This window comes from Vombatus ursinus, unplaced genomic scaffold (assembly GCF_900497805.2).
Source record: "Vombatus ursinus unplaced genomic scaffold, bare-nosed wombat genome assembly UNPS02015184.1, whole genome shotgun sequence".
Lineage (NCBI taxonomy): Eukaryota > Metazoa > Chordata > Mammalia > Diprotodontia > Vombatidae > Vombatus > Vombatus ursinus.
In genome coordinates, this window is record NW_020954962.1 from 182,879 (window position 1) to 209,401 (window position 26,523).

General features: G+C 34.8%; 2 protein-coding genes and 1 pseudogene across 2 annotated transcripts; all 3 read left to right on the forward strand.

Annotated features, from left to right (window-relative positions):
- Positions 1–396: 396 nt before the first annotated feature.
- LOC114031565 (olfactory receptor 5D13-like) lies at positions 397–1,341 on the forward strand. The gene is given in 1 exon segment (XM_027846700.1): positions 397–1,341. A coding segment is annotated over 1 exon segment (945 nt).
- A 5,918-nt stretch (positions 1,342–7,259) lies between these two features.
- On the forward strand, positions 7,260–8,192 carry LOC114031624 (olfactory receptor 5D18-like). The gene has a single exon (XM_027846755.1). The coding sequence runs from the start codon at positions 7,260–7,262 to the stop codon at positions 8,190–8,192; it is 933 nt and encodes a 310-aa protein (XP_027702556.1).
- A 16,653-nt stretch (positions 8,193–24,845) lies between these two features.
- Positions 24,846–25,759, forward strand: LOC114031563 (annotated as a pseudogene).
- The last annotated feature ends 764 nt before the right edge of the window (positions 25,760–26,523 follow it).

Here is a 26,523-nt window from a genome sequence, read left to right on the forward strand (position 1 = left end):
ATATTTTGTTTTTTAAAGAAGTGAAACAGGCTGCCTTAAGACTTACTGGGTTCTCCTTTAATTAAGGGTTCTAGAAGAGGTATAATTTCTAGGATGGACATTTGTGGAAGTACAGATCAAGCTAGATTCTGTGAATTTATAGCTATTCATATATTCAGACCATTCTCTATCTCACTCTTTTCTTTGGCTTCTTTCCTGCTCCATGATTTTCTCTTAAGCCAAAAATATAGGATTTGAAAGTAAGTGCTAACTTTGAGACCAATGCTATTTTTATCTACATAATAATTATAACAAACAATAATTTTCTAATACACAGTCAGCCCTTATCCTCTGTTCCTCAGTGTCACTTATGTTTTGCTTCTCATGATCCATTTCTAATTCTCTCCAACAGGAATCATGGTGAGCACTGACAAGAATCAAAGCAGTGTGGTCATGATCATCCTTTTAGGATTCTCTGATTATCCAGAGCTCCAGGTGCCCCTCTTTGTATTGTTCCTCACCGTCTATGCAGTCACTGTGGTGGGGAATGTGGGCATGATTGTGATCATCAAGATCACTCCCATACTCCACACCCCCATGTACTTTTTCCTCAGTCACTTGTCCTTTGTGGATTTCTGTTACTCCACTATAGGTACACCAAAATTACTAGAAAACTTAGTTGTAGAAGACAGAAGCATCTCCATCAAAGGCTGTATCACACAGTTTTCCATTGGTGTCACCTGTGTGATAACAGATATGGTTATGTTGGCAGTGATGGCCTATCACCGCTTTGTTGCTATATGTTATCCTTTGCTCTATATGGTTTCCATATCCCCAAAAGTCTGTGCCCTGCTAGTGACTGTCGCATACACATGGGGCATGATTTCTTCTATTGTACTCACCTACTCTCTTCTTGTATTATCATTTTGTGAGACCAAAATCATTAATAACTTTGTATGTGAATATTCTGTCTTCCTCTCTGCTGCCTGCTCTGATAAATATTTCAATGAGTTAATATGTTCTGTTTTTGCAAATCTCAATGCATTTTGCACCGTCAACATTATCCTTCTATCTGATGTTTTTATTTTTGTCACGATCTGCAAAATGCATTCAGCCAGTGGGAGATATAAAGCTTTCTCCACTTATTCCTCCCACCTGACAGTTGTTACCATTTTCTATGGAACCATCTTCTTTCTCTATTGTCTTCCCAGTTCCAAAAACTCATGACTTGTAATCAAAGTGGGATCTGTTTTTTTCACTGTGGTTATTCCTATGCTAAATCCCTTGATATACAGTCTAAGGAACAATGATGTGAAGGAAACCTTGAGGAAATTGATGGATCTGAATATCATTTCTCAATAAGATCATTTATATGGATTCTATGACTACTGGTTGAAATATTCTGGTAGAATTTATGGTGATATTTAATTAATTCTCTGAGTCCTGTTCAGTTACTGTTTCTCTGGTAGTCACACCTCCAGTTTCTACAGTCATCTGAAATGCAGTCATGAAAATCCTTGGGTAAATGAAGAAAGAATATTTGAAATGAGAAGAAATCACTGCCAGAAAATCATTACAACATACGCCATGATGTAGTATCGACTTCAGAACCTTTCATTAAACCTCCTTTACAATTTTGTAAAAATAAATATACTGATTCTACCAGGTTGATTGCTTGCTTGTTGTCATTTGTTTTTCAATCTTCACATGTCCACTACTTCACAGAACAGAAAGAAACAAAAATCTACGAGCTGATGGTGATGAGAAAACCATCAGATGGTTTTTGGAGGCCTGCCAGAAACAAACACCATGAGGAATGACGATATTCAGTGTTGGTAGAGAATAATACTCACCAACACCAGAAGCAACTCATGGGGGTAATAGAATTCCTATAAAACCAAGTTTATTCCTAGAAAGGGCCTAGTAGAATTCTTGTAACATACTGAGGGCTTAATAAATGTTGATTGATTGATTCATTTGTAAAGTGAAAACAAAGATTCCCAGATCTTTCCTTTTTCAACATGAGCAAATCTATCTTAGAAATTGGCTTTCAGGGGGCTGCTAGGTGGCAGAGTGTATAGAGAACCGGCTCTGAATTTAGAAGGACCTGAGTTCTAATCTAGTCTCAGACGCATAACACTCACCAATTGTGTGGCTCTGGGCAAGTCACTTAACCCCAAAAGTCTCACCAGAAAAAAAAGAGAAATTGGCTTCCATTATATTTTTATCTATTTTATTTTAATCAATAAAATATGTGCATTTCAATAGCATAGTATAATAAAAATAGAAGATTGCACACAAAAACTTGTAATTCCTTTTAAATATATACTAAGGTTATCATGTAAATTTCTTTTTTTTCTTTTTTTCCCTCTTCCTCCCCAGCCTAGAAATGCTATTGTTAAATACAAATATGTGTATGTATGTACATACTGAATTGTAGAATGTAATGGATATAGATAGTGTCTTCCTACATATGTCCTTTGTTGTTAATTTTTGGCATTTATAATAAACAAATTGATTTAATCCCTCAAAGTTCTTCTTGAAACTATACTGCTACTATTTATACAATCTTCTCTTGGCTCTGCTCTTTTCACTTTCATTATTTCTAATAAGTCTATCCATGGCAGAACTGCAAACTTGTCAACCTTACTTTCTCCTCCAGAGACAACAATGTCCAGTGGCAAGACAAAAGTCAAGATGCTTGTCAATGGCCCAGGATGTATTGATGAACAGGAAGGGCAGAAATAAGTAGGAGAGAGTGCTTAGCAGGTTGATCTCCATGAAGAAGAACTCCTTATTCTTGTCAAATGAGGATTAGTGAAAGAATTTGGTATGGGCATGCTAGAGAAAAGACAATATTATTGACAACTGTTTTTATGTGTCTGAAAGGGCAAGTAGTCAACCAATCAATCAACAGGCAATTATTATTTATCCATTAGGTAATAGATTCTTGGTTAGGTATTGAGTTTATAAAAACAAACAAAAAATCCAACATTCCATGTTTTACAGATGTCACCTTCTCTCTTGGAAACAATATTGGAGACATCTTGGACACAACATATAGGTATATATGTAAATGTATATATGTATGTATGTGTATATAAATATATATGTAAATATGTATGTGTGTGTACATATATATATAACATAAATGCTAAATTTTCAAAAGATGATTTTGTGGAGGCAATGTGGCATTTGAACTGACCTTTAGAGGAAATTAGAGTTCTTCAGATGTGACCTTGAAAAGAGAGTGCATTGTGGTAGTACAGGACAGCACATACAAAGACTCTGAAATGGTCAGTGAAGTGATATACATGAGGAATAGCAATAAGGCCAATTTGTCTGGGACATAGAGTTCATGAAAGGGGATGATATAGTAAATCTAGAAAGCAGATCTGAGTTGGAATGTTGAGGTGTTTAAATTTCAAGTAGAGCTTGTTTTTTTTTCTTTTTGATCCTGAGGATAATAATCATTGGAATTACAGAGTAAAATAAGACATGGTAGGATTTTGCTTCAGTCAAATCCTATGGTACTCAGTAAAGACAGATTGGTGCCAGAAAGGAAAACAAAAGGTAATGAGTAGAAATTTCATTTGGAAAAAATTTAGAATTAATCAGAGCTATTCAAGTCAAATGTAACCTTATCAGTTCCCACTCATCACCAGTCTTCAACCAAATAGCTAGGCAATCAATTAATTATCTCTTATAGAGGGATATATAATATTATATATATAACATACTATTATATATATTATATATGATATATATAATATACTATTATATATGTAATATATAATATATTTCAAGTTAGCTTTATTGTATATATTGTATATATTCATTGTATATATATTGTTTATGTTATACATATCCATTGTATATATTGTATAAATCCATTGAGATTTTCCAACTGGGAAATGCTGTAATTTTCACTATTTTGATTACGTTCATACTCTCTATATGTAAACACACATATATATATTCATGTACATTAAAAATGATACATTAGATGTAAAAAAAAAAGGAAGTAAGTACTAACATTAAGGGGGAATCAGGAAAAGTTTCTGGAGAAGCTAGAGTTTTAACTGGGACTTGAAGTTGACCAGGGAAGCAATAGGCCAAAATAAAAGAGAAAGAAATTCTTTATCTTCAACTCAGCATGTTATCCTGTTTTGAGAATCCTGGGTACAGAATTCTTATGTTTCATAGCCACCATCCAAACCCACTGTGGGTCAATTATTTAGTTAGATGATTATTTACAAGATTTTAAATTAGAATTCTCCCTTGTTGCTTTATCTTGGGAGACTTCTCCATTGATATTAGTAAAAGAGACTATACCCAGGAGCAAAAAATATGAATGGAAAATAAACTTCTGATACTAACTAGCCCCTATGATTACAAGGAAATACCATTATCTAAAGCTAGAATTTCCTCTGCTTACTTGTTTGGGCCCTAGCCAGGTGAGCTCATTAGTCTCTGGCACCCCTTTCACGTGTATTTATTTTTCTTTTTGAGATACAAGTAAAATTGACAACATCCATCCCAGAATCAGGTTACTGCTATCGTAGGAAGATGTTTTTCTCACTCTGAGTTTTGCTGTGAAATGGAGAGACATTTCTTGTTTGCTGAAGTCAGTTTGAAAGGTGACCTATGTTTCCATTTTCATAGACTATACTTGGGCATTGCTGGCATAATAATGAGTTTGATCAAATTTGGCAGAAGGCAGTATTTTCTACTAATGGCCACTGTTTTCCATCATATCCAAGCTCAACATTCATTACATCCTGAATCTAGGAAACAACCATCATTAACCTGGTGATTATAGTAGATGTGCCTAGAAAAACATTCTATTTCTTTTTCAGAAACAAGAAATGGTATGAGAAAATTTCTGTAAATCCCTTGATCTGAAAAGATTTGCCAGGCAAAGGAGGTAGGTGGTAATCTCAAATCATCATTTTCACTACGATCATTACACATTTTGTGGCTATATATTATATAGAGAGCACTGTTCTAGGCACCAAGGATGCAAAGAAATATCAGCCTCTGAATTCAAGAACTCATTGGCCATGCAGGAAGAGAGGACATACACACACATAAAGCAAATGCAGATTTCAGAGACCATATGCTAAATGTCCATGGGTTTTTGTAGACAATCTGCATAATTAATTGGAGAGAGAGTAAAGATTTTACAGACAGCTACTCAGAGAACATTTGTGAAAGAGACAAATTGCAAGAGATCTTGAAGGAAATGGGGGGTGAAGAGTAAGGGCATTTTAGGCAGAAGCAATTGTGTGAGTTAAAGGAGGAATGAGGGAATTCATGTTGAATTTCAGGGAATTATGGTTACTATACTTTTGCTGAAGCAATAGCTTCCTTTAGGAAAACATTATGTAGGTGCGGATGTGGAAGTAAGTAGTGTTCAGATTAAAACAGGACTTGAATGTCAGAGAATCAAGTTGAATATTGTCTTTAGCTTTCCAGACAGTCAGGTACAGAACCTGAACCAGATAATACCAAAGGGCTTTTTTAACACCAAACCTTAGATAAAGGCATCAGGAGCTCAGGTTTCTGACTCAGAATCTTCTGATGTGCCATATGATTTTTTTTTGCATTTCTGCTATATTATTCTAGAGTCAGAAAAAGGCCTGGGTCTCTTATCCCCCCCCCCCACCGCATAAATCTATAATTTCTATTAAATCTATTTCTTCATATTTCAAAATTGAAAAGCAAGAACAAAACTAGTGGAGAATAGGTTTCTTCTATCCAATGATCATCTCATTTTTCTTACTGCCTGAACATTGTCTTTGTCCACCACAATAGATAAAGAAAGATTTTTGACTATTATAATTCTGTTAGAAATCATAAATTTATTAGATAGATATGGGATACAAGCAAGGGTTGGAAGGATTCTAATAGAAGATTACGTTGGTGGTTAATTGATTTTATTTCTGGAATGTGGTTTCCTAACTCTTTTTTTTAAACTCCCTCAATCATTTCTCTTCATAGAGTAGATGATTAAAGAATTATCAGATTCATGTGCATTTAGGCAATGTATCCAAAATTAACACACATATGTTTTTAACAGGTGAGGGGAGGCTATTTTCTTCATTGTGTATAGAATGGGACAATATGGAAGATTTATTAAAGTCAGAAATAAAATTCTGAAGTGTATATGAAGTGTTACCAAAGGCTCCACGCCATGGTAGGAAATCACATAATTCACTAAGAAGAAGAAAACCAAACAAAAACAAAAAATATATATCTAGAAATTTGGAAAAGGAAGAGAAATAAAAGTCTAAATGGAAACAAGTAGGATTTTAGAAAACTAAGTTAAAAGATGACATAGATTTATAGAGGTAAAAGATTTCAGGTAGAAAGTCTAGAAGCTAGGTAGGGAAAAACTGAAAAGGAATAAAGAGTAGAATAGAAGATTTTGTTTTATTCCTATTAAGAAACAGATACTGCGAAAAAAAAGATAAAAAAAAACACACTTGTTTATTTGGATTTTGTCCATTCAGAATTTTCAAGATTTGGACAGTGCTCCCATTTGCAACAATTGCTATGTCACATGGATATCATTCTCAGAACCTTGATAGATCCTGTCACTAACTCAACCTACCACTAATTCACTATTCACTGATTACTTATTTACTACTTACCAACCCTAATTGAACCCACCACTCTGAACTCAACCATAACATCTGCTCTAGTCTCTCCTCATCAACTTTCCTTTCCTCTCCTTTCCTCTCCTCTCTTCTCCTCTGAAGTAGGAGTCCATCTTATTTCCTCATTTACTCATCCATCCTTTATGAATTTTTCACAAAATCTGTTTGGATTTGCAGTTTCAATAAATACTAATTTTACAACTGTATTATTATCATCATCGTTATTATTATTACTATTATTTTATCTAGATCTCCAACTTGTTTGCTATAAACAGCTTTCTTTTAGAAATCAACTCTTCTTAAGTAGATCGACATCTGACCTGTAACTTGGTATATTATGAGTTTCCTAGGCCACCAAGAGGTTAAGTGGTTAATTCAGGGTCACAAGTTAGTGTGTGTCAGAGATAAGATAAGAATCTAGGACTTTCTGATTTCAAGACTGACCTTTTATCCCCTATGAAACCTTGCCTTTCATAGAGGAAATATTTAATTCCTTTAAATATACTTTAATTGTGATCATTTATTTAAATCTACCTTCTTCATCTCATTACCCTTGTCGTTCTCATTGTACTATTCTGTTTTTCAGGATTTACTATCAAATTCCCTTCGACTTTAGCCATGATGATCTCTGACAGAAATCAGAGTGCTGCAGTCATATTCATTCTCTTGGGATTCTCTGACTACCCAGAATTTCAGATTCTTCTCTTTCTTGTTTTCTTTGCCATCTATGTAATCACTGTGATGGGGAATCTTGGAATGATTGTAATTATTATTATGAACCCCAAATTACGCACTCCAATGTATGTTTTCCTTAAACACTTGTCGTTTGTGGATTTCTGTTACTCCACTGCTGTTACTCCAAAGCTGTTGGAAAACTTAGTTTCAGAAGATAGGACAATGTCTATCCCTACTTGCATCACACAATACTTCTTTATTGGTAACTGTGCTTTGACTGAAACCTTCATGTTGGCAGTGATGGCATATGACCGTTTTGTGGCCATCTGTAATCCTCTTTTATATATGGTTGTCATGTCCCAGAAACGTTGTGCACTGCTGATGGCTGCAGCATATTCCTGGGGCATACTTTTCTCTCTGCTCTTCACCTACTCTCTCCTTATATTATCTTTTTGTGGAACTAACACCATTAATAATTTTGTCTGTGAGTATTCTGGCATTCTCTCTGCCTCTTGTTCTGATAAGCACTTTAGTCAGCTGATAGTCTTCATATTTGCAAATTTTACTATGTTGAGCACACTTGTGGTCATATTCACTTCTTATGTGTTTATTTTTGTAACTGTCATGAAGATACATTCTGCTAGGGCAAGGCATAAGGCTTTCTCCACTTGTGCCTCTCACCTGACAGCTGTTGGAATCTTCTATGGGACAGTCCTTTTCCTCTATCTTATACCTAATACTAAAAGCTCCTGGTTCACCATCAAAGTGGGCTCTGTTTTCTATACTGTGGTCATCCCCATGCTGAACCCCTTAATATACAGTCTGAGGAACAATGATGTGAAGGAAACTCTCAGGAAGTTAATGACCAATAAATGATTTCTCATTAAATTATTACCAACATTATATTTATCACCAACACCAACATCACTATCAACAAAAGGGCAACTACAACAACAGTAATAATTAAAAAAGAACATTTGTTTCTTAAATATTCTGCTTGAACTGATGGCTCCATTGCCTTGAATGAAAAATGAATACCTACAGAAGCTCTTATACTTGTACATATCTGGTGTTTAGACTTTTAGCTCCTTCATATGTGTCACAGTGTTCTATGTTGAAGTGAAACAAGAATATGAAAACTGTAACAAAAAAAGTAACTGCCTAAAGTCCCTTACTGTTTATTATGTATGGTGTATTGGCCTCCATCCCATAGACGTAAAACTTATTTCTTTAGAGTTACAGGCAAAATAAAATAATGTTATTAATTTGATATTTTTGAACATTTGTGTTTATTGGGCTCTCTTCAGATCTTCCTAACGTATCTAGTAGTTGGTTTATGTTTGGGAGTTGTGATAGGTACTGCTAGAATATAAGATACTGACAGGTGACCATTGATGATTAGGGAGGAGAAGGCAATCACTAAACACTCAGACACAACATCAGGTTGGTGTAATTCAGTCCAATGATTAGCTAGCCTATAGAAATGCAAAATTTTCTGAAATATTGGGTGTATCCCTCTTTTCTGAAATGTACTACTTGCTTTTCTCTTTCTTATAGTATTTCTAACTTCTTGCAAAGATCAGTAGAAGCACCACCTTCTAAAAATAAGTCATTTTCCAGTCCCTTTCTCCCCAGTGCTGTGTATTCATTACAGACACATGGATAGTATGTGGGTATTAGTATGCCTACTACACATACACAGAGAAATATATATTTTATATATATACATATATGTGTGTGTGTGTGTACATATATACTTTTTTATATACGCACATATGTACATCCATCCATGTTCACAGATACGCAGATATGTGATGAAACCTTATTATCGTAGAAGTTATAAATAATTGTATAGGAATTGATGGATATTTCTAATAACAATTGTAAAGGACTAAACAAAATTAAATTATCTTCAATATGGTCATTTTATTCAGGAAAGAGTGACAATCAAAAAGCTTGAGTGACAAAGTTTCTGGATAATTTAATATTTTTTAATAAGGCCAGCAAGTTACTGATAAAAGGATGGCCATTTGGCCACCTCTCCTAAACCAAAGACACTTAATTGTAATGCGGTTACAGTTTATATGCCCTTCAAATAGGAGGTATTCTCAAGGGTTGCAAATCAACTTTGATGGGTTAACACAATGAGAGGTGAGCTATCTTAAGGTACATGACTTAGTTCACTCAAATCTTGGTCAAAGAGATATCAGTTTCCATATTACCTATATTGATAATAGGTAGAGTCAACATTTTCCCTAGACCTGTCTAAGCAAACACAATGAGCAAGAATATACCAATTAGCCTAAACTTAGGTTCTTTTACTGTCTGATTAGATCTTGGCCTGAATAAATCTATAAGAGAGATTTCAGACTGCTTGATTTTTCAAGGCATTAGTAGAAAAGGGGAAAAACACTAGTCCTAATGCAAAAATTAGTTATTAAATGTAAGGGCACATCTGCTTCCAGGAGCCAAGATGATAGAGTAAAAAGGTAGTTGCTCTTACCCTCCCCTATCAACCTCTGAAAACCCAGAAAATACCACCCCAGAAAAAACCCTGGAAGAGCTGAACCAGAAGAAAGATGGGGAGCAGCTGGGCAGTAACCCAGTAAACAGGTCTCCCAGTGTGTCAGCAAAAATAAGGCAAGCGGCACTACAAAGGGCCCCAGGCAGATAAGCACCTGGTAGCATTCATCTGAATGGAGCTGAAGAAAGCAACCTAGAGGTGCCAGAAAATTCGAGCCTTGGAGATTCCAGCACAACACCAGGTAAGCTGTCAGAACCCTACAGCCTACAACTGCCAACCAGGAGGAGATACTGAAGCCCAGGTGGTCGAGCAGGCAAACACCAACAGTTGTACCTCTGAGTGCCTCAGTGAGGGTGGGGTAACTGGTGGAAAGAAAACCACCAGGAGCCTCGGCATTCTACAACAAAGAAGTCTCCCAGTGCCTCAACAGAAATAAGGGAGGCAGCACTGCCAGGGGCCCCAGGCAGATAACCACCTGGCAGCACTTATCTAAAAGGAGCTAAACAAAGCTAAAGGAAAGGAAAAGCAGGCAACCTAGATTTGCCTGAAAGTCCCAGCCTTGCTGATTCCAGCCCAATACCAGATAAGCTGCCGGAACCCTACAGCCTCCAAATGCCAACATAAGAGGGCCCAGCACACAAAGCCAGTGATCAAGACCTAGGTTCCCAATACAAGAAGCTTGGGTCAGTGCCCTCTGCTCCCCAGCAGGAGAGCTTAATCCTTTTAAAGGCCGCGGAATAAAGAAATCCCATGAGTAAAGAGAAACATACGATAGATTCATATTATGAGAAGAGTGAAGATAAAGAGAGAAATTCTGAAGAGGACAACACTGTCATCAAACCCAAATCTGCAACATCAAAAGGGAATGTGAACTGATCTGAAGCCCAAAAAGCCTTCTTAGAAGAACTCAAGAAGGATTTTAAAAGTCAAATGAGAGAGGTAAAGGAGTCCTTTAAAAGTACAATTGGTCAATTGGAAAAAAAGTACACTGAAGAAAACAAGTCCCTAAAACACACAATTGGCCAATTGGAAAAAAAGTACAATGAAGAAAATAAATGCCTTAAAAATACAATAGACCAATTGGGAAAGAAAGTACAAAATCTAACAGAAAAAAGCAATATGTTAAAAACTAGAATTGAACAAATGGAAATTAATGACTACGAGAGAGCAAGAATCAGTCACACAGAAACAAAAAAATGAAAAAATACATGAAAACCTAAAATACCTCATGGGTAAAACAGCCGACCTGGAAAATCAATCCAGGAGAGACAATTTAAAAATTATAGGCCTACCTGAAAGTCATGTTGAAAAAAAGAGCCTGGACAATATCCTTCAGGAAATCATAAAAGAAAACTGCCCTGAAGTCCTAGAACCTGAAGGTAAAATAACTATAGAAAGAATCCACTGCTCCGTGCCTGAAAGAGATCCCAAATTGAAAACACCAAGGAATATAATTCCTAAATTCGAAAATTACCAGATTAGAGAGAAATTACTGCAAGCAGCCAGAAATAAACAATTTAAATATCATGGAACCACAGTCAGGATTACACAGGACCTTGCAGCCACTATATTAAAAGACTGTAGGGCCAGCAAGGCAAAGGAGTTTGGAATGAAGCCAAGGATTAACTACCCAATGAAAATGAGCATGATTTTTCAGGGAAGGAGATGGATATTCAACAAAACAGGGGACTTCCAAACCTTCCTGATAAAAAGACCAGACCTCAACAAAAAATTTGATCTTCAAGTAGAAGATTCAAGAGAGACATTAAAAGGTAAATTGGACAGAAAGATATAATATGTTGTTAATAAGGGCAAACTGTTTACATCCCAAAGAAAGATGACACTTTCAACTCTTGAGAACTGTATTGTTATTATAAGATGTTAAAGAAGTATACATAAAGGGGGTGGATATAAGTTGACTTTGATGTAATGATAAAAAAAAATTTAATCAAATTGGTTAAATGGATCCAAGTAAGTGGATTAGTCTGAGCAAAGAAAATGTACTGAGAAAGGAGGAGGCAGACAAAGGTAAATTACATTACAGGACAAGACAGGAAAAACTATTAGATCAGAAGTAAAGAAGGGAGGGAGATGAGCATTGTTTGAACCTTACTCTCATTAGATTTGGTTCAAGAAGGGAATAACATAATCAGTTAGGTACAGAAATCTAACTTACACTATAGGTAGTAGGAGGGGAAAGGGGAAAAAAATGGAGGGGGGAAAGAAGGGAGGGAAGAAGCAATAAGGGTATAGGGGAAGAAAAGGGGAAGGGATAATAGAAGGGAGGTGGGACCAAAGGAGGTGCTATTCAAAAGCAAAACACTAGTGGGGGGGGGAAAGAGAAAGAAGAAAGAAAAGCATAAACAGGGGGGGAAGAGGATGGAGAAAAAGACAAAGATAGTAATCATAACTATAAATGTGAATGGGATGAACTCTCCTATAAAATGGAAGCATATAGCAGAGTGGATTAAAAGCCATAATCCTACAATATGTTGTTTACAGGAAACACATTTGAAAAAGAGTGACACATGCACAGTAAAGGTAAAAGGATAGAATAAAATATATCATGCTTCATCTGAAGTAAAAAAAAGCAGGGGTAGCAATTCTGATCTCAGACAAAGCAAAAGCAAAATTAGATATTATCAAAAGAGATAAGGAAGGAAACTATATCCTGCTAAAAGGCACCATAGACAATGAAGTAATATCGTTACTAAACACATATGCACCAAATGGTATAACATCCAAATTCTTAGAGGAGAAGTTCAGGGAGTTACTGGAAGAAATAGACAGCAAAATTATACTAGTGGGGGACATCAACCTCCCCCTCTCTAAACTAGATAAATCTAACCATAAAATAAACAAGAAAGAAGTTAAGGAGGTGAATAGAACATTAGAAAATTTAGTTATCATAGACCTGTGCAGAAAACTGAAGGGGGATAGAAAGGAATATACTTTTTTCTTGGTGGTACATGGCACATACACAAAAAATGACCTTGCACTAGGACATAAAAACCTCACAATCCAATGCAGAAAAGCAGAAATATTAAATGCAGGCTTTTCAGATCATGATGCAATAAAAATTATTTGTAATAAAAGGTCATGGAAAGATAGACTAAAAAATAATTGGAAACTAAATAATCTAATCCTAAAACATGATTGGATCAAAGAACAAATCATAGAAACAATCAATAATTTCATTCAAGAGAATGATAATAATGAGACAACATACCAAAACTTATTGGATGCAGCACAAGCAGTTCTTAGGGGAAGTTTTATATCTCTAAATGCTTACATAAATAAAATAGAAAAAGAAGAGATCAATGAATTGGGCATACAACTAAAAAAATTTTTAAAAAATGAATTAAAAATCCTCAATTAAACACCAAATTAGAAATATTGAAAACCAGAGGAAAAATTAATAAAATTGAAATGAAGAAAACTACTGAACTAATAAATAAAACTAAGAGCTGGTTTTATGAAAAAAAAAGAAAATAGATAAACCTTTGATCAATCTAATTAAAAAAAAAGAAAGAAGAAAACTAAATTACTATTATCAAGAATGAAAAGAGTGAAACTACCACCAAAGAAGAGAAAATTAAAACAACAATTAGGAATTATTTTGTCCAACTATATGCCAACAAATTTGACAGTCTTAGTGAAATGGATATATATTTACAAAAAATATAAATTTCCCAGATTAACAGAAGAGGAAAAAAATACTTAAATAACCCCATCTCAGAAAAAGATATTGAACAAGTCATTGATGAACTCCCTAGGAAAAAAAAATCTCCATTACCAGATGGATTTACATGTGAATTCTATCAAACATTTAAAGAACAATTAATTCCAATACTATATAAAGTATTTGGGAAAATAGGTAAAGAAGAAATCTTACCAAATTCTTTTTATGATACATATATGGTACTGATACCTAAACCAGGAAGAGTCAAAACAGAGAAAGAAAATTATAGACCAATTTCTGTAATGAATATAGATGCAAACATTTTAAACAAAATATTAGCAAATAGATTACAGCAACTTATCACACGAATAATACACTATAACCCGGTAGGATTTATACCAGGAATACAGGCCTGGTTTAGTATAAGGAAAACGATCAGCATAATCCATCATATCAACACCAAAACTAACAGAAACTACATGATCATCTCCATAGATGCAGAAAAAGCTTTTGACAAAATACAACACCCATTCCTATGAAAAACACTAGAGAGCATAGGTATAAATGGAGTCTTCCTTAAAATAATAAATAGCATCTATCTAAAACCTTCAGCAAGCCTAATATGTAATGGGAACAAGCTAGAAGCATTTCCAATAAGATCGGGGGTGAGACAAGGATGTCCATTATCACCACTGTTATTCAGCATCGTACTGGAAACGTTAGTTTTAGCAATAAGAGAAGAAAAAGACATTCAAGGCATTAGAATAGGCAAAGAAGAAACAAAGCTATCACTCTTTGCAGATGACATGATATTATACTTAGAGAATCCCAGAGAATCAAGTAAAAAACTACTTGAAATAATAAAGAACTTTAGCAAAGTTGCAAGCTATAAAATAAACCCACATAAATCATTGGGATTTCTATGTGTTACCACCAAAGCTCAACAGCAAGAGATAGAAAAAGAAATTCCATTTAAACTTACTGTAGACATCATAAAATATTTAGAAGTCTACCTCCCGAAACAAACCCAGGAACTCTATGAACACAATTACAAAACAATTTTCAAGCAAATAAAATCAGATCTAAATAATTGGAAAAACATCACTTGCTCATGGGTAGGCCGAACTAATATAATAAAAATGACAATTCTACCCAAGCTAATTTACTTATTTAGTGCCATACCAATCAAACTAACAAAAAATTATTTTATAGACTTAGAAAAAAATAATAACAAGATTCATTTGGAAGAACAAAAGGTCCAGAATATCAAGAGAACTAATAAAAAGAAAAGCAGGGGAAGGTAGCCTAGCCATTCCAGATCTTAAATTGTATTATAAAGCAGCAATCATCAAAACTGCTTGGAACTGGCTAAGAAACAGAGTGGTGGATCAGTGGAATGGGTTAAGTATGCAAGACACAGTAGTCGATGGCTATAGTAATATACTATTTGGTAACCCAAAGACTCCATCTTCTGGTATAAGAACCCACTTTTTGAAAAAAACTGCTGGGAAAACTGGAAAAGAGTATGGCAGAAACTAGACATAGACCAAAATCTCACACCATAAGCCAAAATAAAGTCAAAATAGGTACATGATTTAGATATAAAGGCTGTGTCTGTTCCTCCCCACCACCCTCCCCAAGACAGCATACAATCTGATATACACTATACATTTACATTCATATTAAACATATTTTCACATTATTGATGTTGTAAGTAGAAATTAAAGCCAACAGGAGGAACCATCAGAAAGAGGAAACAAAACTCAACAGAAGAGAAAAAAAATAACAATTCCACTTCCATAGTTCTTTCTTTGGGTGTGGATAGCATTTTCCATCTCAAGGCCTCTGGAGATGTCTTAGATCCTTGTATTGCCAGGAAAGGTTAAGTTTATCAATATTAGTCATCACACAATGTGGCTGTTACTATGTACAATGTTCTCTTGGGTCTGCTCACTTCACTCAGCATCAGACCATACAAGTCTTTCCAGGTTTTTCTGAAGTCAGGCTGTTCATCATTTTTTATAGCACAATAGTATTCCATCACATTCATATACCACAACTTGCTCAGCCATTTCCCAATTGATGGGCATCCTCTCAATTTCCAATTCTTTGAAACCACAAAAAGAGCTGCTATGAATATTTTTGTACATGTAGGTCCTTTTCCCATTGGTGTGATATCTTTGGGATATAGCCCTAGAAGTGCTATTGCTGGGTCAAAGGGTATGCACATTTTAATAGCCCTTTGGGCATTTGCTCTCCAAAATGGTTGGATCATTTCACAACTCCACCAACAATGCATTAGTGCTCCAATTTTCAAAATCTTCTCCACCATTTATCATTTTCCTGTTTTGTCATGTTGGCCATTCTGATAGGTGTGATGTGGTACCTCAGAGTTGTTTTGATTTGCATTTCTCTAATTAATAGTGATTTGGAGCTTTTTTTATATATGACTATAGATGGCTTCATTTTCTTCATCTGAGAACTGTCTGTTCATATCCTTTCACCACTTATCAATTGGGGAATGGCTTGTATTCTTCTAAATTTGACTTAATTCTCTATATTTTTGAAATGAGGCCCTTATCAGAGAGACTGGATGTAAAAATTCTTTCCCAATTTTCTACTTTCCTTCTAATCTTAGTTGCATTGACTTTGTTTGTGCAAAAACTTTTCAATTTAATGTAATCAAAATTATCCATTTTGCTTTTCATAATATTCTCTATCTCCTGTTTGGTCATGAATTCCTCTGTTCTACATGAATCTGACAGTTAAACTTTTCCTTGCTCTCTGTTTGCTTATAGTATCAGCCTTCATATCTAAATCATGTACCTATTTTGACTTTATTTTGTCTGACGGTGTGAGATTTTGGTCTATGCCTAGTTTCTGCTATACTCTTTTCCAGTTTTCCCAGAAGTTTTTTTCAAAGAGTGGGTTTTTATCCCAGAAGATGGGGTCTTTGGGTTTATCAAATAGTATATTACTATAGCCATTGACTACTGTGTCTTGCATACTTAACCCATTCCACTGATCCACCACTCTATTTCTTAGCCAGTTCCAAGCAGCTTTGATGATTGCTGCTTTATAGTACAATTTAAGATCTGGAATGGCTAGGCTACCTTCCCCTGCTTTTCTTTTTATTAGTTCTCTTGATATTCTGGACCTTTTGTTCTTCCAAATGAATCTTGTTATTATTTTTTTCTAAGTCTATAAAATAATTTTTTGTTAGTTTGATGGTATGGCACTGAATAAGTAAATTAGCTTAGGTAGAATTGTCATTTTTATCATATTAGCTCGGCCTACCCATGAGCAAGTGATGTTTTTCCAATTATTTAGATCTGATTTTATTTGCTTGAAAATTGTTTTGTAATTGTGTTCATAGAGTTCCTGGGTTTGTTTCGGGAGGTAGACTCCTAAATATTTTAAATGTCTACAGTAAGTTTAAATAGAATTTCTCCTTTCTATCTCTTGCTGTTGGGCTTTGTTGATAATATATAGAAATGCCTATGATTTATGTGGGTTTATGTTAAAGCCTGCAACTTTGCTAAAGTTGTTTATTGTTTCAAGTAGTTTTTTACTTGATTCTGCTGCTAGATATTTTCAGTTGTGTCCAAATCTTCTTGGAAGAAACTAGTGTGTTTTGTCATTTCCTTCTCCAGACCATTTTATGGATAAGGAAAGTGAGACAGAGTTAATTGACTAGCTCAAGGTCACAGAGCTAGAGATTGTCTAAGGCCAGATTTGAATTCAAGATTTTCTGACCCCTTGCCATGCTCTGTGCACTGAGTGACCTAGTTCTCCAATAAAACATGATAAATAATAGCAATAATAACAGAATATCTATAAAATAAAGCAAAATCTACTTAATCATTCTGATCATATTTTTGCTCCAAACTATTTGAGAGTCTCCACAAAAAGGAGCCAAGGAGGAAAAAAAAACAATTTAATTAAAAATGCATATTAACTTACCAAATGCTTCAAGGTCACATGGTAGGCAATCAGAGGTATTAAGGCAAAATAATAGCAATGAGATGAGCAGAAGAGCCTGTGAAATACAGACACACATCATACACAAATACACACACACACATACACACACACGAATGGATGAAGATGGTTAATTCCTTTTCAGTGTGGAAAGTACCCACAGTACACACTGTATAAAATTCATGGAATAAAGGAGTTTCTTCTAGTTTTCAAGCTTCAACTTTCATCTTGGATTCAGGTCTTTGAATGCATGCTTTAATATTCTACAGAGATAACCTTATTCTTTCAAACATCATACATTTTGGAACATTTGCCATAAAAATTGGGCAAGTTTCAATCATTTAGTAAATTCACTCTTGTGCAGATCCTCCTTGGTGAATAATTCAAGTAAGGTGGTGTATTAGCATTCTAATGGTCTAATCTGAAAATTTCAATAAATTTCCAGGCAGTTTTATTTAATTCAGACATTTACTATTTGTTTTGATATAATTATAGAAAATTTGAAGAGTCCCCTTATTTCCATGGTTTGATTTTATTTCTTCAATCTAATCATTGTTTCTCTTACTGATTTCTGATTATGCCAAAAGGCCTGGCTTAGCCTTCATGGTTCACTCTTCCTTGTATCTGGAAATTCACTGTACATGTGTTTAAGGAGTGTTTATTTAGTGCCATTTAAGTTGCTTAGTGCTATTGATTGGATGCGGGGTTTATTCCCCATATTCCACCAATTCTTCCTTCCAGAGCCCTTCCCCTGCTTTCTATTCTAAAAATATTGTGATCAGTTCTTCTTGCATCCCTCCCTTTCCACATAGCTCTCCATATTGTCAGAGCAGCCTATGCTGAATTTGGGGGAGTCCTTAGATGAGGTTGAGACATCATGAACGACACAGAGATCAGGGAGAGTTTAGGGGAAAACTTCCTTGTAGACTCTTTCAGGTTCTTTTTCTTGTCATCTTCACCCGTTAGAATGTAAGCTCTTTGAAAAAAGTGGCTGAGCATCTGTTTATACTTATATTTCTCCTTTTTACAACAGTTCCTGGAACATAGAAAGTACTTGATAAATGCTCAATTACCATTTACACAATCTTAACTGTCCTGGAAAGGTGAAGGCAAGAAGTATTATTAAGTTCTCTAAATAAGCATTTATTAAGATGATGTTGGCCAAACCTTACTCCAAGACCTCTGAGGGTAAATTATTCCATTACATGATAACTTGCATCTAATTATTCATTCTATAATTTGTGGAAACTCTATGTTAATATTTGTGAAGGAATTTTAATTTCAAGACCAATATACTTTCTAGAAAATTCCATTCTCTTAAAATGCGGTAGCAGAGGCATTTTTTTCTGGAATGACTTCTTTTGATCCCACACTTTTGGGGTCAATAGAGAGTCTCTAGGGACTGGGTCCCAAAGGGTTTGGAGGCAAATGTAAGATCCTCAGCATAAGTATCATACTCTAGTTTCATATAGAATAAGAGGACATGTCTCTGCCTTTGACCTTTGCTGTAAAATCTCATTCTCATTTTACAGTCAGTGAAAAAGTGTGGTTTTCTGTTAATAATGTATACAGTGGATTAATTCTGAGGTTTATTAGGAAGGGAGGGATCTAGTCATGAAAATTATATATTATAAGATATATTGTCTGTACTATGGATCTAGGAAATGAGGCATCCAAAAGAATCTATGTTCTGGTGAGTACATATGTCTGGTAATTTCCTTTTAAACCTTTTTTTGTGGTCTATTGACTGGAAGCTAGAATATTCCCTTCAATAGTTCCTTGAATGATAAATCAGAAAGGAACTGCCAAAAATAAAGAGAGAATGGGAAGGCCTATCTTAGATCACCTTTATCATCATTATCTTCACCGTTATTATCATCATCATTCACTTTTCAGTTACCATTATTGTGTAGGGAACCTAATATCCATGAATATTAGGAGGTCCCTTCCAGCCATAGTCCTTTCCTACAATAGCTTTTTAGTACATACGAAAATCGATACTAATATCATGTAGCTTATGTCAAAGGTTCAAAGGCAGTCACAATTAAAACCACAGAAATTGTGAGGAATGAAAAATGTCTGTGGCTGAGGAGAGTAGGATTGTGAGCAAAAGCTTAACTTGAGGAAGGTATACATTAAAGGCTAGACTAAATTTAGTAGGGATCAAAAGAGAAGGCATTACACTTTGGGGAACATGATATGTGCATAGGCATGAAAGCAGAAATGCATACATTATTTGCAGAGAATAATGAGCAGAGCAATTTGATAGCAACTGTGGCTTCACATAGGAAAATTGTCAGGAGATAATGTTAGAAAGGAACTGAATTATATATCTAAAAATAAAATTTTAAAAAATGCATAATGGAATTATAAAGAGTGGTATACAGGAATCATAGTAAGTCTGGATTAGGAATAAGGACAACCTTGGTTCATGTTCTGCCTGTGAAACATCCTGATGGAATAAAAATGAACACAGAAAAAAAAATGAGTTAACTCTCTACTCCTAAGGAATTGTCTGTAGCTATAAGTTGCAAAAGATATCAGCAGCTGCATCAACGCAGGCATTTTACATGTCTAAAGTTCCTTATGCTCATGGAATCAAAGATCTAGGTCAAGCACAAAAATCTATCATTCAATAAGAACCACAGTAATCATATTCTTTGACCCTAAATTATCATTAGATTATACTCTAAAAATAATTCTGTTAGACTTCTGTTTTCAAAGATTTTCAGACTTACATGCAATTATAAAACCTAAACACAATGTTTCAATGAACTGAAATGTTTGACAATAAGCAATGGCTTGATTGATTGAGACACATTTATGAACTGAAACACTATACTGCCCTCAGAATGGACAAGAATAAGGGAAACAATTGATTCTGAAATGAGATGTGAATTAGAATGGGAGAATCATGGCTGTCTTGAGCACAGTATAAAATCAGAAGTAGTGGAGTGGAAGTTACTAAGAGTGAGATTGGACTTGATATCAGGTAGATGTTCTGAACAATCAAAGCTCATTGAAAAGAAGAGACTAAGTTGGTGAGGCAACCTGCACGTTCATATTTCTTTTTTTCCTCCTTCTTTATGTTTATTTCCACCAATTTTATGTCTCTTCCACCAATTTTTATGTATCTTCTTTAGTATTTGGAATGACTAAATATATAAAAATATATATGTAGTATATACATATGTATACATATATGTACATATGTATATATCTGTATTGTGTATATATGCTTGTATGTGTATATATACACACAGATATGCATATATGTGTATATATATTTATATTTCTTGACATGAAGGGACTCATTTCAATCTACGTCAAGGAGGTGGACAGCTGCACACAAAATTCCACACTAGCACTAAAAGAAAAGAGCCTAATGTGCCCTAGAAAAATTGTCTTACAGCTTTGAGAGGAGAGACACTCAGAGATGTTCAATGGACATAGAATCTCAATGAATGGTATAAAAACTAAGATATTTGCTCAGTACTTCAGTAAATTTAATATTTCTACAATTAGAAAAGCAGAAAGAGGTCACTAGAGTAAGAACTATGGTGAGAACAAAGGTATGGAGCCAAGAATATAGATTGTGTTGATGCTATATAGAATATACTGTTTGGATGGAAACTAGTGCAAGCTATAGAGATACAATTGGGAAGGAAAACAAGACTTCATAGAGTAAATTTATGGAATAACTTAAATACATGCTAAGGAATCTTAATAGTCTATTTGGTTTTGACAATAATTCAAACAGAATTCTTTCCATTCTGCAATTGATTGTTTTGAAGATGAGAGGCAGTGAAGTGGAAAGAGAGTCAGATATGAACACAAAGTAATCATGTCAGAATGACAACTCTCCTGTGTGATATATGTATGGCCTTGGACAAATCATTTAACCCCTTAGTGCATCAGTCTCCTCCTCTATAAAATGAGTGACTGGACTAGATGACTGATAAGTCTTCAAGCCTTAAATCGATGATAATAAATCATAACTCTGTAGGTATGTGCTAGAATCACTGAGCATATAAATCCATTGAAGACACCAGAAATTCAGAGAAGAGATGTGTATGATTGAAAAAGCAGTTGAAAATCTAGATAACTAAATAGACAAATACATAGAAGGATTTTTGGGGGTATCTAGATTTCAGCCACCCACCTTTTATTTTGATTGGTCATTTCTTAACTATCCTGCATGAGTGTGTCTATGTGTAACTTTGTATGTGTTTATACATATATATGATATGTATGTATGTATGTATATACATGAATATCTAAACATGCATACATAGATGTATGCATGTACAGTATCATATAATCAGGTAGAATAGTGTGGTACAGTGGAAATAATGAGTCAGGGACATCTTTGCTCTATCTCTATCTCTAAAAATTTTATTAAGGAATGTTTGAATTCAATGACCTTGGATAAGTCATTTAGCCACCTAGTTTCTCAGGCAATAAGATTGAAGGAAAAAAATGACTGAATAACAAGGGGCCTCTAGGTTGTTTAGTGGATATTGCACTGGACTAGAGTTGGGAAGGTCTCAGATCAAATGTGGCCTTACACAAGCATTAGCTGTGTGGCCCTGGGCAAGTCACTTAACCCCATTGCTTTAGTTCTTGATCCGTAAAATGAGCTGAAGAAGGAGATGGTAAACCACTCCAGTATCTTAGCCAAGAAAATCCCAATGGTCATGAACAGGCAGACATGACTGAAAAAGGACTGAAAGTCTCAGGTAACTCTCTAATTATATGTTATAAACAACTCCTACACTGCAATGAGAAATTTTTTTTTTTCCATACCAATGTTCTAACTGATCATATATGTGAGAAATTGGTAAAGCCATTTAAAAGGGCACAAGGACAGCTCAGTCATGATACTTAGGAGAGGCATATGTTATCCCTTATAGAAGGTCAGGAGATCATACAAATGTTTGAAAAATAAGCAAATGGCAGTTCATTAGAATTTATGAAATGCCAAGTATTGGCCACAGCATTACGACAAAAATTAATGAGAAACATTCTTAGGTATAAACTTTGTTTCAAGTGAGGAAAGAACATAAATAGTACAGGTTGAAATTTGTACAGTTAATGATGGAAGAGGAGGAAAATATTTAGAGTGGGTGGCAGCAACATGTAGAAATATTTTGAACTTATAGAGAGAGGCCTAGAAAATTGAACAGTGTTATTCTTGGATGAAAAACGACATTGGAATAAGTCATAGAATTGTATTTGCCTGTTTAGAGTGTTCAGTTTTCAGGCAGTACACTCTCTCACTGCCATTGTTTCTGCACATTTATGGAACTGGATAATGCTCTTCTCATAGCCTTCTATAAAAAGAGAAATCCAAATTGGAATGCTAATTCCTATCCCATCTTCCCTGACCCATTTACTAATCCACACATCCAACTTATAACAACCTTAACTCTCAAGAGAACTTGGTCTCTAATTCCTCAGATTTCATCTCCCTCCCTCTTCTCTCTGTCTTTCTCTGTCTCACCCTGTCTTTCTGTCTGTCTGTCTGTCTGTCTGTCTGTCTGTCTGTCTCTCTCTCTCTCTCTCTCTCTCTGTCTATCTGTCTCTCTCTCTCCCTTTACGTTGTGGTTTTCTTTAAAGAGACAGACTTAAGTACTCCCTGGCAGAAAAGATAATGGATCAGATCATTAAAACAGCCCATTTCAGGTTTTCTCTACTTCTTCCCAATAGCTTCATGATGGCTTTCTTTCCACTACAGCCTATAGCTATCAAGAAACAACTTCAGAAAGGTGAATCTCGGATTTGACTAATAGAGACCTTCCCTTTTTATCTGGAGATTCTTTTCATCCTACTTGGAAAGAATGGAAAGGACCATAAGATTTTAGTGCAGTGGTTGGGAAATATCTTTAACACAATGGCTATAAAATTTTAGACCTGGAAAAGTCATTTAAATATTTTGTATTCCAACCTAATATGTTAAAGTGCAATCAACAGAGATCTAGGCCAAAAGTCAGGGACTGACTCAGACACTTCAGTTCAAATCCAACTTCAAGACACTTATTAGGTCTGCAACATTGGGCAAGTCATCTTTGAATGTCTATTCGCATCAGTTTCCTAATCTGTATAATTAGGATAGTACTAGCAACTACTTATCCAGGTTATTCCAGTAATAATTGTAAATCATTTAACAAAATAACTGACATATAGAAAATGCTATATAGCTGTTAGTTATTGTTGTTGGTGTTATAAATGTCAGGAAAAATAGGTGAAGTGATGGATTGATGATTACACAGTCATAAAGGCACAGAGTTGGGAATGAAGCCATTTAAATAAATAATAAGTAACATCAATATAGCACTGACTACCAATATTATGACATTTGATTATCATAACAACCCTTACAAAGTAACTGCTATTATTTTCCCCATTTTATTAATGAAGAAATTAAGGCAAACAGAGATTAAATGATTTTTTCAGGGCCATATAGCTAGTAAGTGTCTTAGGATGAATTTGAACTCAGGTCTTCCTGACAGAGCACCACACACTCAGTCACTTAGCTACCTCTAAGGCATACTAATGCTAAATGTGAATTTTTATTTTTAATGGACATATTACCTCAATTGGGTTACCATTTCAGGAAAACTACTGAAATACGTTCTTTATAGAAATCCATCACTGGATTCTTGCTACTGAAATTACTCCAAATAAAATGTCCAATTTTTGACATTATTGAAAGACATGCCTTTTACTTTTCTATTGTTTTGTGACAACCGTCCTGATAAAAAAGAGTAGAGAAATAGTTTAGGGGTTATAAATTATATATATTTCTAATACTTTAAAGGTTGTTTGTGAAAAAGATATGAGACTTCTTTTGCTGGGTTCCATGGCACTGAAAAAGATCAAATGGGTAGAAATGATATATTCAAGATAATATTATGAATACAAAAAGGAAGGGCAGATGAAACTTTATCCTTCCATTTTCAGGTGTAAAGAAGTGAAACAGATTGCCTTAGGAGTAAGTGGGTCCTCCTTCATTTAAAGGTTCTGGATTAAATATATTTTCATGAAGAGACATTTGTTAAAGCATAGATTATGTTAGATTCTGCAAATTTATAACCACACATACTTTCTGACCGTTATCTATGTCACTCTTCCTTTAGCTTCTTTCAGATTCCATCATTTTCTCTCAATTCAAATGTATAGGACTTGAAAGTAAGTGCTAAGGAATGAAACTAATCCTATTACTATTTCCATAATTATAACAACAATTACCAATTTGAATCCTGCCCCTTATCCTCTGTTTCTCAATTTCACTTATGTTTTGCTTCTCATGATCCATTTCTAATTCTCTCCAACAGGAATCATGGTGAGCACTGACAAGAACCAGAGTACTGCTGTCATGATCATCCTCTTAGGATTCTCTGATTACCCAGAGCTCCATCTATGCACTCGCTGTGGTGGGAAACTTGGGCATAATTGTGATCATCAAGATCAGCCCCAAACTCCACATTCCCATGTACTTTTTCCTCAGTCACTTGTCATTTGTGGATTTCTGTTACTCCACTATAGTTACACCAAAATTACTAGAAAATTTACTTGCAGAAGACAGAAGCATCTCCATCAAAGGTTGCATCTCACAGTTTTCCATTGCTGTGACGTATGATAACAGAGATGGTCATGTTGGCAGTGATGGCCTATGACTGCTTTGTCTCTATATGTTATCCTTTGCTCTATACAGTTTTTATGTCCCCAGAACTCTGTGCCCTGCTACTGACTGTGGCATACACATGGGGAATAATTTGTTCTATTGCACTCACCTACTCACTTCTTATATTGTCATTTTGTGGGAACAAAATCATTGATAACTTTGTATGTGAATATTCTGTCTTCCTATCTGCTTCTTGCTTTGATAAACACTTCAGTGAGTTAATATTTTTTATCATTATGAATCTGAATACATTTTGCACCCTCATCATTATTCTTACATCCTATCTTTTTATTTCTGTCACTATCCGCAGAATGCATTCAGCCAGTGGGAGATATAAAGGTTTCTCCAATTGTGCCTCCCACTTGACAGCTGTTACCATCTTCTATGGCACCATCCTCTTCCTCTATTGTTTTCCCAATTCCAAAAACTCATGGCTTGTAATCAAAGTGGGATCTGTTTTTTACACAGTGGTTATTCCTATGCTAAATCCTTTGATATACAGCCTAAGGAACAATGAAGTGAAGGAAACCTTGAGGAAATTGATGGATCTGAAAATCATTTCTCAATAAGATCATTTATATGGATTCTATGACTCCTGGCTAAATTATTCGCATGGAATTTATGGTGATTTTCAATTAATTCTCTGAGTCCTATTCAATTACTGCCCTCTCTGGTGTTCACATGTTTGGTTTCTACAAGCATCTGAAAGGTAGTCATGAAAATTATTAGGTAAATGAAACAAGTATATTTGAATTCAGAATAATGACTGCCAGAAAATCATTACAATGTACTTCACAGTGTAGCATCAACCTAAGAACCATTTGTTAAAGCTCTTTGACAATTTATTGTAATACTGAATACTGATTCTACAAAAGGGAATGCCTGATTTCTTTTTTTTGCAGTCTTCGATTTTCCACAATTGCAGGGAAAAAAATGGAACAATAATTTAAGATGTGAGTTAGTGGGATGAGCACTTTGATTTTGGAGGCCTGCCAGAAACAAAACCTTAAATCACATCAGGAGCAACTCAATGGGCTAATAAGATAGTTGTAAAGGCAATTTTAGTCCTCTGAAGAGCTTAGTACATTTCTTGTAACATACTGTAGATTTCATAAGTATTGGCTGATTGAGTCATTTTTAGTGTGGAGACAACAGTTCATGGGTCTCCTCTCTTTCAGTATGAGTAAATCTATTATAGAAATTGGCTTCATATATACACATACATACATATATATGTATACATATATGTGTATTTATATGTATATGTATATGTATATATATATATATATTTCATTAATGGAATAAACAGAATATTTCCATAACATAGTACAAT

What these genes read in the sequence shown, in the direction of transcription:
- LOC114031624 (XM_027846755.1), top strand. Translation starts at nt 7,260, where the DNA reads ATGATGATCTCTGACAGAAATCAGAGTGCTGCAGTCATATTCATTCTC.